This window comes from Carica papaya, chromosome 6, assembly GCF_054855325.1.
Source record: "Carica papaya isolate Zhongbai chromosome 6, ASM5485532v1, whole genome shotgun sequence".
NCBI classification, from domain to species: domain Eukaryota; kingdom Viridiplantae; phylum Streptophyta; class Magnoliopsida; order Brassicales; family Caricaceae; genus Carica; species Carica papaya.
Window position 1 is genome coordinate 1,498,338 of NC_142314.1, and position 17,677 is coordinate 1,516,014.

Sequence of the window (17,677 nt, forward strand, 5' to 3'; positions counted from 1 at the left end):
TATCAATATTTGCTCTTATTATATTCCATAAAATATAGTTTGAGTTTGTTTTAGTTTATATTTTTGTGAATTTTTGTCAATTCCATTAATTATATATGTATATATATATATATTTTTTAAATAATTAATAAGGATTTATAGCCATCTATGATTCTGAATTTATTTTTTTTTGTTGGTTTTAATAATTAAAAAGTTCCCAATATTAATTTATTAGTATAAAATATTATATGAAAATACTAAGCTTATATATTTGATTTATTATAATAATTTTTTAAATATTAATTTAAAGTAGAGAAAAATATGATTGATAATAATTTTTTATAATAAAAAATATTCATTTATCTGTGAATATAAAATTAAAAATGCGAAGGATAAATGGGAGCCCAAACCCGAACCCGCGAAGGAGGCCCACATCCACAATGAGAAAAACACGAACGTTCCCCCGTACCGGTTGAGCCCAAGGGAGAAATTCTGGTACAGCCATGGAGGTAGAAGTTGATGAGAAGGAGCTAAAAGAAGCCGGTGCCGAGCTGTTGACCGGCGGTCGGCGTGGACTGCGCATCCATGGCTGGGAGATCGAGTCTCGTAAATGCTCCATTCTGAATTCATCCTCCCTCCAGGAGTATTCTCTCTCTCTCTCTCTCTCTATATATATATATATACATATATAATGTATTTTTCTCTTTGGTTTTTTGGTGATTGAAACGATAGTTGCGTGTTAATGGCTAAACTTTGAATTTTCATTCTATATTTCGCGAACTCTTCTTGGTAACAGACATGGCTTGGATGATCTTTCAGGTGGGAAGAAAGGCTTCAGACATCTCACTTGCCGGAGATGGTTTTTGGAGAGAGTTCCTTAACTCTTAAGCACATAAATAGCGGGATTAAGATTCATTTTAATGCATTTGATGCTCTAGCTGGCTGGAAGCAAGAAGGTTTACCGCCTGTGGAAGTTCCTGCGGCGGAGAAATGGAAATTCAGAAGGTATGATCAGCATTTAAATTAAAATTTTAGGCTTATTAAGATTTTTATTTTACCATACCACGGACATATTCTCAAATTATATTTCGCTGCACAATTTTAGTGCATAAAACCATCACTGGAATAACTATTGATTTCAAGGGGCGACTTGGTTCACCCGTTAGATCCGTTTTGACAGATGAAACCCTTTGTATATGAAGTGGGGTTTGGGCAGTCTGGAACTTATTTGAAGTTTGTTTTCCTTCTATAAAAAATATCCTTGTATGCTGACTAAGAATAACTACAATTTGTTCTCATTGTACTTTTGTGAATTTGCAGCAAACCCTCTCAGCAAGTGATACTAGATTATGACTATACATTCACAACGCCATATCGTGGAAGTGAAATGATTGAAATAGATAAAGAGAAGGTTTGCTATTCTTATTTATGTGACTCAAAGTTTATGCCTCTATAAGTAAGCTGTTGTCTGTGACCTTGGATCAGTTTGCTGTGCAATATCTGGGTGCGGTTTGGATTTCATTGTATATGAACTCTGTGACATTGGCTTGGTTTTTGTTTTGTAATGATTATCTGTGGTTCAAATATCATTGTATATGAAATCCGTTTCTTGACTGCATTCTCTGTTGATACCTCTGTTACTTTTTTTTATTATTTGATAGTTTGCAGATTATTGAAAAGGCTTGTTGTTTTCATCATTGTTTCAGCTATCATTTTCAGTGTTGCTTTGTTCAATGGTTTATCTTTTTTTTTGGTTGTTTGATTTACCCAAATTTATGATGCTGCTTTTACTGATAATATATTCTTGGATCAGGATGGAAGTAGCGAAATCTCAGAGGGGAGCTCCAAGCTCCATTGGGAAGATTGCAGGGAACAAATTAATGTGGCTGCACTTGCGTTAAAAGAGCCTATTCTTTTCTATGATGAGGTGAGTGCCTTGCATTATAACTATGCACGGATAAGATGTGTCTCTTCATCTTTATATCTGTTTATCCATCTACATGTATGGTTCTATGTGTGGGTATATACTGTATATTTCATTGTTTCTTAATGCCTGTGGTGATGAAAGCAGTCCTTTAATTCTGCAGGTAATTTTGTATGAAGATGAACTGGCTGATAATGGAGTGTCACTTCTAAGTGTGAAAGTGGTAAGTCTTGAAACTGAACTGTCTGTAGTTGCTTTACATTCGCTTGGGAGATTGGCTGGTGATTAATAAAGTATTCTTTTGTTTCTCTAGAGAGTAATGCCCAGCTGCTGGTTTCTTCTCTTACGATTTTGGGTGAGTTTGTAGTGGTAATTTCTATAACTTTGTGCAAATTCACTACACAAAGCCATTCTTTTTTACAATTTTTCTGCACAATAAAAAGAACAAATATCTTCTAATCTGTGCATGTGTATAGTGACCTTTTTGGGCTTAAATATCTTTCCTCTCAAGTTTGTAAAGTATGATAGAAAAAATCTTGAGTATATATCGTTTTCCTCTATTTTTCTCGTTACTGTATTTGCCTTTTTGTCAGCAGCTCAGTTCTTCTTGCAGCTTAGGGTTGATGGAGTACTAATGAGATTAAGAGATACGCGTGTGCATTGCGCTTTTGATAAGAGCAAGGATCCTATTATTCTTCAAGAATGCTGCTGGAGGGAAGCCACTTTTCAAGCTTTATCTGCAGTAAGTCACTTTCTCTTCCATTATGCGCAGTCATGTGTGTGTGGTGTGGGGGGTGGGGGGGGGGGGGGGATAGATTGGCATGTTAACTGGGGGAAATGAGTTTCTGTTTTTGGATTCTAGTGGTAGCTGCTCATTTGCTAGATTTTGGATTTCTCTTTGTTTGTCTTCTCCTAGCTTTGTTGGAGGACAAAGAAATGTATTTGTGAATGTCCTGACCTTGAGAAGTATTGCTGGAATTCTATATTGAGGGAAAGCTTGCAGAACCCTTTTTTTTTTTTTTGAGGAACAAGAGCTTCCAGAACTTCAGACCAAATGCTATTTGCAATTTATATTTCAGAATGTTAAATTCAGCATGCATAGCATGAGGTAGTCTGCTTGGGGAGAGAGAGTGGGGGGGGGGGGGGGGGGGGATGCAGCTTTGTTAAATTGAATTCAGTTATAAATTTTGAATCTCGGCTAAAGTTGCATCTCTTTCCTCACAAATAAATTCAATATTAATGGGAAATTTGAACCCCTCTTTATGCATTTTAATAATACCAACTTGCCACCAAGGGTTATAAAGCCTTCTATGCATTATTTCTCCTAAAGAAGAAAATTTTTCTATACATTTTATATCATTGGTGTCTGTTGGCCATATTATCTGTTCATAAAATCAATGTCAAGTTTTTTATTTCTCATTTTGTTATTCGGCTTCCTGTTTGCTTATGTTTTTTGTGTTCATAACTTGAACGTTGTTGAGATATCTGATTAATAACATAATACTTATTTACATGATAAAATTGATATTTTTCTGTCCTCATTTCTGATGCTGCAGAAAGGGTATCCTGTTGATTCTGTTGCATATGGTGATCCAAGCATCATTAGCCAGAGGCTCCCTGTTATCATGCACAAGGTCCAGAAGCTTAAAGTCCCTGGTAACTTGAGGCTATAAATTGGGTCTATATGGAGGAATTCAACAGAGTTCTATGGTGTGATTGCAGCAATGTTTTAGTTTAATTATGTGGGTGATTACTTATTTTCACAACAATGGTGATGTTCCATTATATTGTGTTTGATCAAGTACCACTTTCCTAGATATGATTTGTTGGGCATAATCAAGAACAAGCATATACTCCTTTTAGTTTAAATATCCTTATTTTGACTTTATATCATGATTAGCATGAGAATTACAGGAGTAAGAGCACAACAAACTGAACTAAAGGAGTCCTTGGGAAAATCACCTGGATATGTGACTAGGGAAGCATCGCAAGAACAGTTGGGCAAAAGCAATTTGCTCAAAGTAGGGGATGGGAAACATAGAGTCTACGGATTAAACATTGGTATGTATGAATCAACATCATTTATAGGTCATACTGTTTCATTTGGTAAGAAAAGGTTTATCTTAGTTAACGTGGGAAAATGGAGAATTCAAGGATGTATTTTATTTTATCAGAACAATCTTGGATCTAAAGTCGGATTAGAACCAAAAACAAGAGGATACTAAAAACCCACTCAATCACGCCAAGGTTTTGAAATCCTCTCAAATTGTGAGAAGAATTAGTCACGCCTTGTAGTAAAAGCTTCAGTGCTCATGCATGTTGCCAAATTATTCTCTCAAATGTAAATGTACTTCATTGACTTAGTTTCATACCAAACACTTAAAAAAAAAGGGACTCTTTCATACTCTGCTGCACGGTTAAGGACCAAGCTGAAGGTCAAACACTTAGCTGACGTGCAGATATAATAAAACTGATAGACAGTGCTACAATCCAAATAAGGAAGTCACTGAAGTTACTAAATCCTGCTATTGTAACGATGGTCGATAGATTAGCAAGGTTTATGAAGCAATGTTGATCAGGTCTTTACTTAAGCCGCAGGTGATCATTCTGGGTTCAGTTGGAGCTTCTACATTTCCTGTTCTAGGTCAGAGGTTGGGTGTAGAAATTGTCTTTCATCACCTCCAATTGACTAAAGTATTGTGGTGATTGTGACTATAATTTTCTTCATTATGAGATTATTGGTGAACCAATGACTTTCTGTTGCAACAGTTTGTCTTGTACTTTGATTCTATCTCAATCAACTAAGGTACTCCTTTCTAGGATGTCTATGCCTTTTGGAGTGTTTGGCACTCTTGGGCATAGCTGTTTTCATGCATCTCGGTTTTGTTTTCACTCATAACATAGTGAATTCCAGCCAACTGGACTAACTGAAAGTTAAGAGATTAGATTTGATGCGTAATTCGGAGGGATGCATGCAGGAAAGCATGCATGACCCAAAGGTTAGTTTTTGGTTCTAGCGTCTTCTTAGCACTGATATTGCTTGGGTTGCCCTCGTTCTTGCAGGCTGTGGATGATAATCTTAATGTGCTAATCCATTACATGTTAGTATATTTTGGAATGGGATTTAGCCTGCTTTATTCTGGCTGCTGCAATAATTCTTATTTTTCCTTCAGAAGTAGTTCACATGGCAAATTATGATAGTTATCCTGTGAATATATCTCTCATATTAACTTGAATCATCAAAATTTTGGATGAATCATATGATTAAGTAAAGAGACCAAAACTTAACGAGATTTTATAGCATGAAGGAATATCCGTTACAATTTACAACCTTGGTAGCATGTTGGCATACTGCACCAGTATTTTTTTTTTTTTTTTTGAAGTTTCTGCAAAATGGAAGTATACCTAGCTTTCTTGCGCTTAAATGTATAATCAAAAGGATATTCTGCATATTTGCTTCTACTTTATTGGGCAGAACCAAGCTTTTGGAATTCATCAGGTTCCTACATAAGTCAGTTTCTGTACTTGATGGATGAAAAGTGAAAAAATTTTCCAACAGAGAAAATACTAACAGAAATAAGTAAACTTGAGCAAGATGATGGATCGATCATAGTCGGAGATTTAAGTCAAGCATAAGTGGTTCTGATGGAGGCTTCGGTAGTTGTGGTTCCAAGCGAAAGCTGCCTGGCCACATGAGATCCATGGCATCCTCTAGCATGAATGGCGTCCATGCCATGCCATATCCTTTGTTGATATCATTAAATCTTGCTAGATTGGCTGCTGCTCCTTCTCTGTTTGGCTTGTGCACGAGTGCATGAGGCTGGACACCAAGTGACCGGACCATAGCAGTATTAATGGGCAGACCCATCATTGTCATCATCCTCTGAGACTGGAATCTCCTGGCTGCACCTCTTTCTCTCTTATGAGCATTCTGGTGACCCCCTAATGCCTGCGAGCTAAAAAACTTTCTCATGCAGAAGTTACAGGAGAAAACCTTGGTTGAACCAGGTCTCGGGTGTGAGTCAGAGTCTGCAGCTGTTGAGACTGAATTCCCACCCAGTCTCAGGTTCAGCCACTCTCCTGGATTTTCTTCTACTCGCTCGTTGTTGTTCTCATCATTTATTCTTAACTCACTGTATGGCTGGTTTGATGTTGTTTCAGTTGCATCTTCAGCCTGGAAGATCATTTCTCTATCAGTTTCAACCTGGACAGGGATGTTCGGGAGAGGTGGACTGGGCAGAGAAAGAGAGGATTCTTGCTACTGCTTGTGGCTAATTGTCTGAAGGGTGAGATCAATGAGGGGAAGAGAAAATAAATGGTGAGTGCTAACACAATGGACAAGCAAATCAGTGACCCCACCTAAGTGATGCTTTGTGTTCTAGGGGACAATGCTTATGTCATATTTACTGTTACTTTTGTCCAGCTTAGGATTCCCCACTTTCATCTTTCACCTTTTCCCAATCTTCCCTCAAATCAAAATGACTTTACATTGTTCTCTTTATAGTAATTTAAGATGTTCAAGGCTGACAATATTACAACAATCCCAGATATGGTGAAAACCATAATCTCTTAGTGTATATACACTACCTGCCACGGGTGCCTCTTGTCCACCCAATAAAATAAGTAATTGCCCATACTTCTGCAAGTCAATTAAGTGTGATAGATACTATTTTGGGCATCTGCAGAAGAGTCTATGCATCAAGTGGTCTTAGCAGTCAGTTTGTGTTGATATTTAACACGTTATGTATTAGGAATAGTGCATGGGTTGATAAATATATTTTAAAAATGCTTAGGAAAATTCTATAGTATCTTGTATCGTGCTTATCCCTAAAGTATTTTATTCAAGACTTTTCATTTACAAAAAACTGTTAAAAACAATTTGCAAACTCGATTTAGTATCGGCCTCTTTAGGGCGGTTCGGACTTTCGAGTTCAGTGGGATAGTGCTTCCAGAACTTTTGCAAACCGATGTTATACAAAAAGGAAGTCATGTATAGACTATACCCATTAAAAATCATCATCTTAATAGGATGATTTTGCAGCTCAGCACTAGCCATCTCTTATTTGGTTAATTTTATACCATAATCTTTTTTTTTTAAACTGTTAGAATCAAGAAACATATATATTGACTTTTTTGGGATAAATCTAGCATTAACAGAAAATAAATTACGGTAAGTTACTGGATTACTAAGACACCTTGTATATATATATATATATATATATACTCTATTCTTTTTCTACATAGGAGAGTTCAGATTTTTATCAGATAATTTTGGGACCAGTCGTGCGAAATGGTGGGGACAAGCTACCGACAGTCGGCAGAACTGTTGTAGTTAGTGAACTCTTTCATGTCAAGTAGGTATGTTATCTGATAAAGATGGCACCAAGTGTTAAAGTTGTAATTGCTGTTTAAAGAAGTGAGTCATATGCATTTTCAGGAAGGAACATATACATACATCAGACTTTGGTGGTGATGGTAGGGTTAGTTCTGTTTGTTTACTAGTTGCCTTTTGATTTAGTGTTTGGTGGGAAGTGACCAATGATAATGAGGGCCAAGAGAAAAACTTGCCAGTAGTGGTGGAAAAAAAGGCTATATGACCTTATCTTAAACAAATTTTAACAGTGGTTTATTTTAGACAAGAGGATCTGGGTGGGAGACTTCATGTTGGAGAGTTTTATTTTTCTTGTGAATGTATTTTGTAGTGGGCTGTTTATATGTACAGTTGAAGTTGCATTTAGTCTCTTTGTACTCTATTAGTCTCTGTTTTAGATGATATATATAAAAGCTACCAAGACAGACAGGTGAAGCTTAGTTCCCTATATGGACTTGCATTTGTTTTTAGTGTTGCTTCTCTCTCTCTCTCACTCACTCTCTCTCTCTCTCTCTCTCTCTCTCACCCACACCTAATAATGACACAAACAGGCGCCTTTATGAGATGAGATCCAGTGATTGTGGTGGGTTTGAGACAGTTTTATCTCTTCCATGGCAGACATGGTAACTGAAATGGGTCTGCCACCCGAGAAACAAGATTGGAATTTTATTATACGTACAGTACACACACACATATATATGTGTGTGTAACAGGTTTTTACAAGTCCTTAAATTCCTAAGCTTTCTAGGGAAAAAAAAATTAAATTCATTCCCAGAGTTAGTTGCATATGTATATATTGATAATCATTGTCCTCATTGAAAGTCAACTTACGAGTCTAGTTATTACCAATTCCCGGAATTAATTAGAGAATAATGTGTAAGATAAAGCCAGACAGTAGGTCTTATAGAAAATCCAAGAACATGTCATCCTCTACCCAATCCTATCTTGGCCTGGTGGCTCTCCTTTTTGCGCTGAGCATAGGACTCCTTAAATGTCCATTTCATGGTAGTTTGTGCTGTATTGATCTTTTAGGAAGAATCTAAGATGATTTTTGGGTCATGATTATGGGAACATCACTTGCTATGGTTTGAGCCGAGTCTCCTTTGTTGGGTATGGCTAAGAACCTCACGAAGTGGTGCTCTAATTGCTGGTAGTAAAGGATCTATTTCTTGCCGTAGTGGGATTATAGGTTTTAGTTTGTGTTCGATAATAGTTGTGCTTCTACCTTCTGAGAGAGGGAGTTCATCTGTTTGCAGCATTTTGATAAGGCTGCAAAAGATTTCCCAGTTTAAATCGGATAGTTTATCAGATAAAAGTTGATTTTAATTGGTATTGATCCGTTGCATGGTATTCCAAATTTCATATTTTTTCTGGGTTCTAAGAAGAACAGGAAGGAAAAGAGTACCTGTGCTTGAAACCAATGGGTAGATAAACAGTTTGAGAAGTAAATTAAAGAAAAAGACATGTTCATGTACTGCATAAAACTTTCAATTGATTCTCTGAAATTGATAGCTCAAAGGAAAAGGAAAAGGAGAATAAGATTCATGGTGCTGAAACTGACACCAAATGGTAGGGGATGAAGAGATGAGGATTTGCTAAATTATGATAAAGATGATGATGCAATGTATGGTCTTAGTGGATCTGTAGTTTCCTTTTTAGCTTAGATTAGCGAATTGGATCTTCACTTTTGAAATTCAAATACCCTAAAACCTCTCCTAGATTTTTCGCTTTAGAATAAAAAAAAAAAAGAAGCATATTGGAGAAACCAGGAGTTTATTCTGACAATTATTTTAAAATATCATGGGCATAAGACACGGCAGCAATGCCATGAAAACACAGACCAAAGAATCTTTGAAGCTAAAGATATATATATAAAAAAACCCTAATTGTGGGTAGCTTTTTTTTGTTAGAGATCATCAAAATACAGTGATATTTCAACTAATCGAATATAAAAAGAGCTGGATCAACTGATGACGAAAGGGAAGATAACCGAAAGGAGAATTCCTTGAAGAAAAGAGAAAAATATGTTTGATGAATCTAATATTATATTATGCCTGTGTTCGTCCTGTATTCATGGGAGTTGGGAGATTTTTTTTTTTTTTTCCCCCTAAATCTATTTGTTAATGCAAATTGGGGGAGGGGGAAAAAGAGAAGAATATTTGAGTAAAGGAGTAGGTGATGATGGACCACAGTTGGGTAAAAGCAGATGTCATTAACTTAGCCATCTAGGGATCAGTTCCCTGCAAATAATAATCCACAATGGGAAGGAAAGTTGACCAACTTGCATGCTGCCCCATTTCATTTCAGTTTCAATTCAGTATCATCAGCTTCCTTTTTTCTCTTACCCTTTTGATTTTAAGCTACATGTGACTCGATACAGTCTGTGTTTACTCTTTTAGTCTAGTGGCATGCATACATACATATATATATATATATATATATATACATACACACACACACATATAGATATGTAGATATCAAGTGTTGAAGTAGCTTTTGAGGTACTTAATCCATAAAACCGGATTCGAATTAAAAAAGAAATTAGAGAATATTTAGGTCTTACTACAATTCTCTAAAAATAAATTATCAAACTAATTTTTAAAATTTATCGCTTATTATAATTTAATTTATAATATTTTTTATTTATTTTAATTATTATTTTTTTAAAATTTCAATTAATTAATTAAAATTATTTTTCAACTATTTTTTAAAAAACATTCAAATTTGGTCCAATAATTTTAATTTTTTTAGTTAACAAATAAAAAATTCGGTGAATAAATGGTTAATAAAAAATATCATAGAGAGTAAATCATAATACATAGTAAAGAGAAGGTGAGAGAAATTTACACCTACTAAAATTTCTAATATTTAGTAATAATTTAATAATATTAATAAGTAATAAATTTACAATCAACTATTATATAATACCAATTAATTACAATACAATATCACTAAATTGTTTATTAAAATATCTAAAAATTAATTTTTTTTTCCTAGCAACCCAACCATGTGGAGAAGAAGAAGAAAAAAAAAAAAAAAAGAAACAATTATTAACAGAAAGCTGATTTGACACCACTCTCTATTCTCTTCGTCTGATTTGACAGACATCAAAGCGTGTGTTTATTAATTAGGGTGGCCTTTGGCAAAACTTAAAACGCATGAAAATAAAAAATAAAAAAATAAAAAAACTATCTCCTATAAAAGGCGTAATATATTATTTTTATTAATAATTTGATTAATTAGAGTTTTTGTGTATTGAAATAATTTTTTAAAAAAAATGAATTGTCATACCAATTTTGAATAAAATACAACAAGGGTTTTTTTTTTTTTAATTTTCTTTTAATAGTTGAAAATACAAACTATTGATGGATATAAATATTAGGTTAAATTTGATTTGAATTTTAATTTTATTGAATACCAAGAAAATTATTAAATAAAAGTTTGCTATCCCTTTTCGCTTCGGATGTGGCTGCGGCAAGACAATTGAACTAGAAGCCACGATCAGAAAGATCTAATGCCGCGTTTAGATATTTTGATTGAGATACTTGTAAATGATATTTTTCGTAAAAGTAATGTTCTTACTTTTTTCAATGATCCGTGTTCGAAAAGTCTTAAACTTGGCGCATTTCATTGTCGAGGAAGAGGAGGAGGATGTTATTGGGGGATTACTAAGACAAAATACCAAATGATTTTAGTTCTAGATTAATTTAGATCTAATTTAAATTGTGTTCTTAATTTGTCAATTGTAAGTGAAAATAAAAATTATGTACTTTTAAAATTATTGATAGGAATGATTGGTTTAATTATACTTGAAACCATAGAAAATGTTGAGGTTATAAAGAAAAGAAAGAGAGAAGTTGGCTGGGCAGATATTTGAAGGAGTGTGCGTGCGAGTGGGCAGTGCCATGTGTTTGGGTGATGCGCTAACTTTCTCCAGGTTGGAACTTCCGCTGCCAACCAAAACATCTTGTGGTGGGTCACTCGCACCAACACCCATCGTGCTCGTTTCCCAACCCATGTGCCTATTTCTGTTCACCACCAACGTTATCAGAATTTCCCAACATCTTTCCTTCTATCATCTCCTTCATTTCAGTTTTCATCTCATGACTTCCAATTTCTGTTTTACAGAGTTCGTTCGGAGTACTCTGTATTTTTGTTAGAATCAAACATAACACAACAAAGAGTATCCAACAATAATATCCATCACCTTTCATCTCCTGAGTTATCATTTCTGTTTTACAGAGTTCGTCCAGAGTACCCAGTATTTTCTTAGAATCAAACATTACACAACAAAGAGTATCCAACAATAATACCCATAAGAGTAACCATCTTGTTTTGAAGGATTTTTTTTTTTTTTTCGTATAAGAAATATATATATTCATCAATTATGTGATATATATACACCAATAATAATACAGGTAACTTTTAAATAAAAACACAACAATAAAGTTGAAATCGAACTCACAATTTTTGCGAAAAAATGGACGTTCTAACTACTGAAATAAACAGTGATTGGTTTTGAAGGATTAATTGAACTATTTATACTTGACAGACTCTTTAAAGAGCAATAGCTATAAATCAAACTAAATATTCTATAACCACAGGGGACTTACCTCGGGCCAATAGCTATATAATTTTGCTGTGAATCCTAAAGTTAGGCATGAATTTTTACACCGTTGAGAGGTTTCTTCTCTCATTTTACCTTGCCTCAGCTGCCAGAAGAAACTAAGCAGAAGCACAGGCAAGCTTAATGACTTGAAATGAACAATTTTTTACTAAATCTGTTACTAGTAATACCATATGTCTGTCTATAACTAAAAGTCTGTCTTCTTACCAGCTAGTAGTAAAAAAGTGCAAAGTTCCAAACAAATAAACACCATGAAAGAATAATCACATGAAAACCATAGGTTGATTTGATATGTATGACTGTACTTTACGATTGACAGCATAGCATCACATGAAGGAATAATAAAGCAAAGGAACAACTAACATCAATAAAGTCAAGTTGCCTACAAAACGCCACCTAAAATCTTGTTCTATAAATTAGGAGATACTTTATCTATTGATGAAAGAAACATAAAGATGACAAATAATATTATTGAACCTTCTTATGGAAAGACCATAATTTCCCACCGGACGACCCTACTCTTCAGCTGCATCAATATGATGTTGCACGTGGATGTGCTGATCCAATCTGTTTCAAGTACCTACAGTGGAACAAGGCAGAAAGTGCAAAATCTGTGAGACTAAAATTTTACAGGGTACAGAGTATTGAAGCTATTACAATGGACACTGGACTTCCATTGGACCAATTTCCTACTCAACTGAATACTTCTAACAGTTTTGAACATTGATCAGTTGACATGCAAAATATGCAAAAGACAGTGCAGCTAGTAGATAACAGGTGATAGTTCTAGAGGTCAAAATAGCATTATACTCTTCTTATTTAAAAAAAAAAAACTCTAGAGGTCAACATTTCAAAACAGACTTTTAAACCTTTGGTGAATATTTGACTAGATTAATTAGGTGATCAATCAAGTCGCAGAATCTTGCAAGCACAATGTATAGTACAAATTGCAGTGCTCAAATGGTATAAATAGTAGACTAGTTTCCAGGTTCTACATTGTTCTCCACTCCAATATAATACGCTAAACATGTCCAAAAAATGGATTTTATTTGTCATGGGATTTTAAGACCTTTACCATTTCAAAATTATAAAATCCTAGCCAACTTTAAAATTTTACAAAATTTGATTATAAATGATTTTAAATCAATCATCAAGAAACAATTAAACAATTAACAAAGTGAAATGTATAAAAAGAGGCATTTCATGACTTCTAATCTTTAAGCACCGCTAAAAAGCTTTTTGATTTTATTTCCTTCCGGTATTTAACCAGGTCAGATGAACAACTCTTAACTACCATAAAAGCTCTTTTGGGTTGCTTAAAAAAGCAGACATTCACATAATCTTCCAAAAACTAAGGTTCTGTGAGAATTCTAAGGAAGGAAAAAAAACTGATGAACAATCATATCCTACAACAACTTATTTCAAGAAAAAAAAATCATATCCTACAACAACAATTCCATTCTGATGTTTAACAATAAGCATTCACATAATCATATGAGAATCTGCAGTTCTATAAGACTTTCAAATCTATCATAAGGAAAAAAGTAAAACTCATTGGAGCCTTTCAGTCAAGTATGGAAATATTTGTGCAAATATTTTACTTTCAATGAGGCTACCAAAAAAGGCCAGTTTTTTTTAATTGAAAAAGAGAATTTATTCCTAGAGACCAAAATGGTGCCACCCAAATACAAAACTAACCTTTCAAGAATTAGGTGTAGGGAAGTGTACAAAAGAACCAACAGACACAGGAGCCAACAAAAAATCTAAACATCCATTAAGTATTTCTTTTATGAGTCTTGTGCCATGTGTCTGGCATCTATGCCTCAGCATGACACAAGCTGCCTTCCCAGAGGTTAGAATAGAAAAAAATAATTTTTCTTTCCCACAAAATATTTAGATAATCAACGGAATATTGCATTTAATATAAAGAAGAACTTCATAAGAGGAATATCACTTTCAAACAATTTGCTCAGGATGAGTAAGTAATAAGCCTAATAAGATCAGAAGAGTTAAAAACTAAAGCTTCCTTTATAGTTAAACACTAGTTCTAGTATTTTACACAGTTCTAGTGCAACCGTATGTAAATTTACATTAAAAAAGTAATAATTAGGTTAAAAAATTACGGAAAACCACATTGCTTGCTACTTTTTTCCTATGGGCGAATTATCATTTTAATTCCATATATCCCCAGAAATATTACCAAAAGTTTTTTTATTGTTTATTGCAATGAGGTTCCAAAATTAATCTGTGTTTGTTTCAGTAAAAAAAATTTCTTTAAATTAGTCTAAAAAAGGCTAAAAAAGTTTTGATTGAACACTTATGAGAGTCTGACATCTAATAGTAGCAACAAAAGAAGTATTAATTTGTGATACCGGCTAGAGTTTTTAAACTCAAATGGCAGTTAGTGCTGTTCTATTTGTCCTGGTTTAAAAAAAGAACCATACTTCTCCAAAGAATTCAGTTTGGAATCTGATTGGCAATCATAAAAAATAACTTCCAGGAAGCACAATACAGAGTTATCAAAGTTATAACAAAGACTCCTTGCATTTATTCAGAAGAAAATGACCCAACAGATAGAATATCAGCTGTTGGTAAATTCCCTACATCTGCCTCTAAGACTCAGGTTCATTCAGTTCTTCTTACAAGATATATGAACTTATGGAAATTTATTTTTTTAATATAAAGGAAGATAGAAAAACAGGAAACCTACAATGTAGCATCATTCTCTTGCCTTTAGCTGACTGAAAGTCCTGGCGCATCACCCATCTTTTCCTTTCTTCCCTATCAATCCCAATCCCAAGTCTTTCTTATCAACCAGATTTACAAAAGAAAAATTCATAAACTTTACCTAATCCATGCCTCACTTCATTAAACACAAAAAAGCAGACTACTCCAGAAAAAGGGTCAATTTACGAACCATATGAAATTTGTAGCAAACAAGATCATAGTGTGTGAATAACGACATTTCAAAACACTCTGCTTCTTGTTTTGCATGTATCCTAGAAACAGTAAGACTCACAAAGAAACTACTAGCGATCCTGACAAGTACGGCAGAAGGTACCGTGAGACAGCTCGCAGAAAGCCCGCACGTTAACAGTGAGGTGTGAGGTGAGGCGGGATGTAGCTACCACACTGTGCAGAGGAAGGAACGATTGTATGCATCCAAGTTCTCCCAAATTCCTGGAAAATGAAGAAAGCATTCAGAAGATTTTCTTACCAAAGATCTAGCGCATGAACAGAGTACAACCTCATATCTATAGGCTCCAAATTTATCATTGCAAGTTTAAAATCCTATTGAATTAGAAATTGCTGCGAGCAATTCGAAAGACTTCCTAACATATTAGAACTAAGATATCCATTGATTCTATCAGTTCAAGGTTCCTACTTCGTCCGTGCAATTGATCAGTCAGGAGCACTATTTAACAACTGAAGAAGAAGGCAATTAAACAATACGGCACCTGGAAGGAGAGAAGGACGAAAAACGGCGGCGAGGACTGGCGGATGGAGGCGGACGGTAGCGAGGGAGTGCCGACGCCTGAGGTCGAAGCGACGGCGATCTTGCGGCTGCCGAAGCGAAAGAGCGCGAAGCAGATCCCACACTGCGCCAAGCCATTTTCTCTCTCAACGAGAAAAAGAAGTTCAGCGATCGACGAACGAGAGCAAGCAAGCAACCAAAAGGTTTTTGCTAGGGTTTAAGCCTACTGTTTCTTTTTCGTTCTGGTGTTCCGAGGAGCAGGAAACCTTGTATGGTCCGGATAATCAGAGCCGTGCGATTTGAAGAGTAATTATTCTGGAGCCTATTGACCGTGGATTACGCGTGAGCAGCGGATCTATTTTGCAGAGACATCGCTCCAGTTTCCAGTTCCCAGGCCCACCTAGCGGATTAAGTATAAAAGATTACTTGATTATTTTTTATTATCTTAATTTTCTTTTAATATAAAATAAAGTTTAGTGGGTATATATTTCATCCACACTTAACTCAATGGACAAAATAATTAATTAAAATTTTTCCTATTTATTTAAAATTTTGAAATTATTGATTCAAAATATTTAATTTATAATAATTATATTTCTTGAGCATATAATTTTTCTTATAATGTTATGGCTGAACCCGTTTGCAGCTATTCAACGCGTTAAATTAACTCGAGGATTTTGTAGACGGCGTCGTTTTATCCGACTGACTAACTATTCGAACAAAGTTTTTATGTTTTTTTTTTTTTTTTAACGGCGGTGATCTCTTCGTTTTAATCCAATGGTTCAAATTCGATTTAGGCATTTTTGCCCAAGGCAATTAACCCTAACCGAAGAATCCTCCTCCCGGAGTCCGTCTTCATCGGCTCTCCTTCTACCTCTCCTTGGTAGTCCTGATGATTAACCCGGCGACGGCGACGGCGACGGCGACGGCAACGGCGGCTCCTCATCAACTGTCGAGAGTGAGCCCACAAACAGTGGAAAAAGCCATAAGCGCATTGCTGAAATGGAGAGATTCAAAATCGAAAAGCCAAAACCCCCAACTCCTCGAGCAGGACGATTTCATATATCTAATCGTCACGCTTAAGAAAATCCCACAGACAGGTCGAACTAACCCCCATAAAATTCTCCTCCCTCACCCCCCTATCAGCACCATTGAAGAAACCTCCGAGTTCTGCCTCATTATTGATGATCGCTCCAAGTCCCGTATTACCAAGGATGCTGCCGTCAAGAAAATCAAAGCTGATAACATACGGATCAGCAAAGTCCTCAAGCTCTCTAAATTGAAGACCGATTATCGTCCCTTCGAAGCTAAAAGGAAGCTCTTAGACTCTTATGACGTCTTCTTTGCAGACAAAGGAGTGATTCCGCTTTTGCCGAGGTTATTAGGGAAGCAATTTTTCAAGAAGAAGAAGATTCCATTGCCTGTTGATTTGAAGCAGAAGAACTGGAAGGAGCAGATTGAAAAGGCTTGTGCGTCTTGTTTGTTGTATTTGAGGACAGGTACTTGCTCAGTAGTCAAGGTAGGAAAAGTCTCTATGGGAGTTAAGGAGGTAATGGAGAATGTCACAGCCGCCATTGATGGGATTGGAGAGATTGTGCCGAGCAAATGGGGGGATATCCGGTCATTTCATTTGAAGTTGTTTGAGAGCCTTGCTTTGCCGATTTATCAAACTGTGCCTGATTTGAGGCTAAAAATTGAAGCTTCTTCTTCGAAAGATGATGATGATGATGATGATAAGATGGATGAGAGTATATCCAGCAAGTTGAAAAAGAAGGGGAGGATACATGAAGTTCGATACATGGATAGCGGTATACCTCAAGTACTTTCTGAAGATGAATTCCGGGATGAAGAGGAAGATACTGAAAATGATGCAATGGATGGTGCTGAAGTTGGGGGTGAGAAGAGGAAGGTGAAAAATGAGAAACCATTCAAGAAGATGGCAAAAATGAAGAAAGGGGAAGAAGATGGAGTGAAGCAAAAGGAGAAACTGAAAATGGGGAGGTGATTCTGGTGGGAGGGAAGCTCAGGAGAGAGGATTAGAAGAGGAAATTTCAGAGCTTGTTAGCCATTTGAATTATCAAGTATGTTCGGTTTGTTCTGTAGCGATTTTGGCATCCATGTTTTGATTTTAGTTCTGATTTTCTTTATGGGTTTGGTTTTGGTTACTACACTGTAAATTACAATTTACCATGAATCATACTCAAATTTTTCTTAGTACTAAATTTAATTAATGAAATAGATCATTTGGTTTCATATGTTCTTAAGTTATAGCACTTATCCTTTTTACTATGTTATGAAAAA

At 35.4% G+C, this 17,677-nt stretch overlaps 4 protein-coding genes and 1 long non-coding RNA gene across 8 annotated transcripts; 3 read left to right on the top strand and 2 right to left on the bottom strand.

The window, feature by feature from the left end:
- The first annotated feature begins 432 nt into the window (after window positions 1–432).
- Window positions 433–3,791, top strand: LOC110810464 (TIP41-like family protein). Its single transcript, XM_022036661.2, has 8 exons — window positions 433–622; window positions 799–984; window positions 1,300–1,390; window positions 1,793–1,906; window positions 2,067–2,126; window positions 2,217–2,258; window positions 2,517–2,645; window positions 3,460–3,791. Exons 1-8 carry the CDS (start codon window positions 483–485, stop codon window positions 3,574–3,576), a joined length of 879 nt encoding a protein of 292 aa, XP_021892353.2. The 5' UTR covers window positions 433–482; the 3' UTR covers window positions 3,577–3,791.
- Window positions 3,792–5,167: 1,376 nt separating this feature from the next.
- On the bottom strand, window positions 5,168–6,348 carry LOC110810465 (zinc finger protein 4-like). Its single transcript, XM_022036662.2, has one exon. It carries the CDS (start codon window positions 6,087–6,089, stop codon window positions 5,511–5,513), a length of 579 nt encoding a protein of 192 aa, XP_021892354.1. The 5' UTR covers window positions 6,090–6,348; the 3' UTR covers window positions 5,168–5,510.
- Window positions 6,349–12,161: 5,813 nt separating this feature from the next.
- On the bottom strand, window positions 12,162–15,664 carry LOC110810401 (uncharacterized). 4 transcript variants are annotated; one of them, XR_015821358.1, is made up of 4 exons: window positions 15,360–15,664; window positions 14,921–15,081; window positions 14,612–14,682; window positions 12,162–12,481 (listed from the first exon to the last, which is right to left on the bottom strand). XR_015821358.1 is itself a non-coding variant. In XM_022036569.2 (4 exons), exons 1-3 carry the CDS (start codon window positions 15,512–15,514, stop codon window positions 14,660–14,662), a joined length of 297 nt encoding a protein of 98 aa, XP_021892261.1. In that variant the 5' UTR covers window positions 15,515–15,660; the 3' UTR covers window positions 12,162–12,481; window positions 14,612–14,659. The 4 variants fall into 4 exon arrangements, 3 of the variants coding, with proteins under 3 accessions (XP_021892261.1, XP_021892260.1, XP_088078143.1); XM_022036569.2 differs by having other exon boundaries at window positions 14,963–15,081; window positions 15,360–15,660; XM_022036568.2 differs by lacking the exon at window positions 14,612–14,682 and having other exon boundaries at window positions 15,360–15,663.
- On the top strand, window positions 12,341–15,287 carry LOC148253181 (uncharacterized). The gene is made up of 3 exons (XR_015821359.1): window positions 12,341–12,477; window positions 14,959–15,141; window positions 15,273–15,287. It is a non-coding gene; the product is annotated as an uncharacterized LOC148253181 (long non-coding RNA).
- Window positions 15,665–16,160: 496 nt separating the features above from the next.
- Window positions 16,161–17,631, top strand: LOC110810404 (uncharacterized). The gene has a single exon (XM_022036572.2). It carries the CDS (start codon window positions 16,269–16,271, stop codon window positions 17,379–17,381), a length of 1,113 nt encoding a protein of 370 aa, XP_021892264.2. The 5' UTR covers window positions 16,161–16,268; the 3' UTR covers window positions 17,382–17,631.
- The last annotated feature ends 46 nt before the right edge of the window (window positions 17,632–17,677 follow it).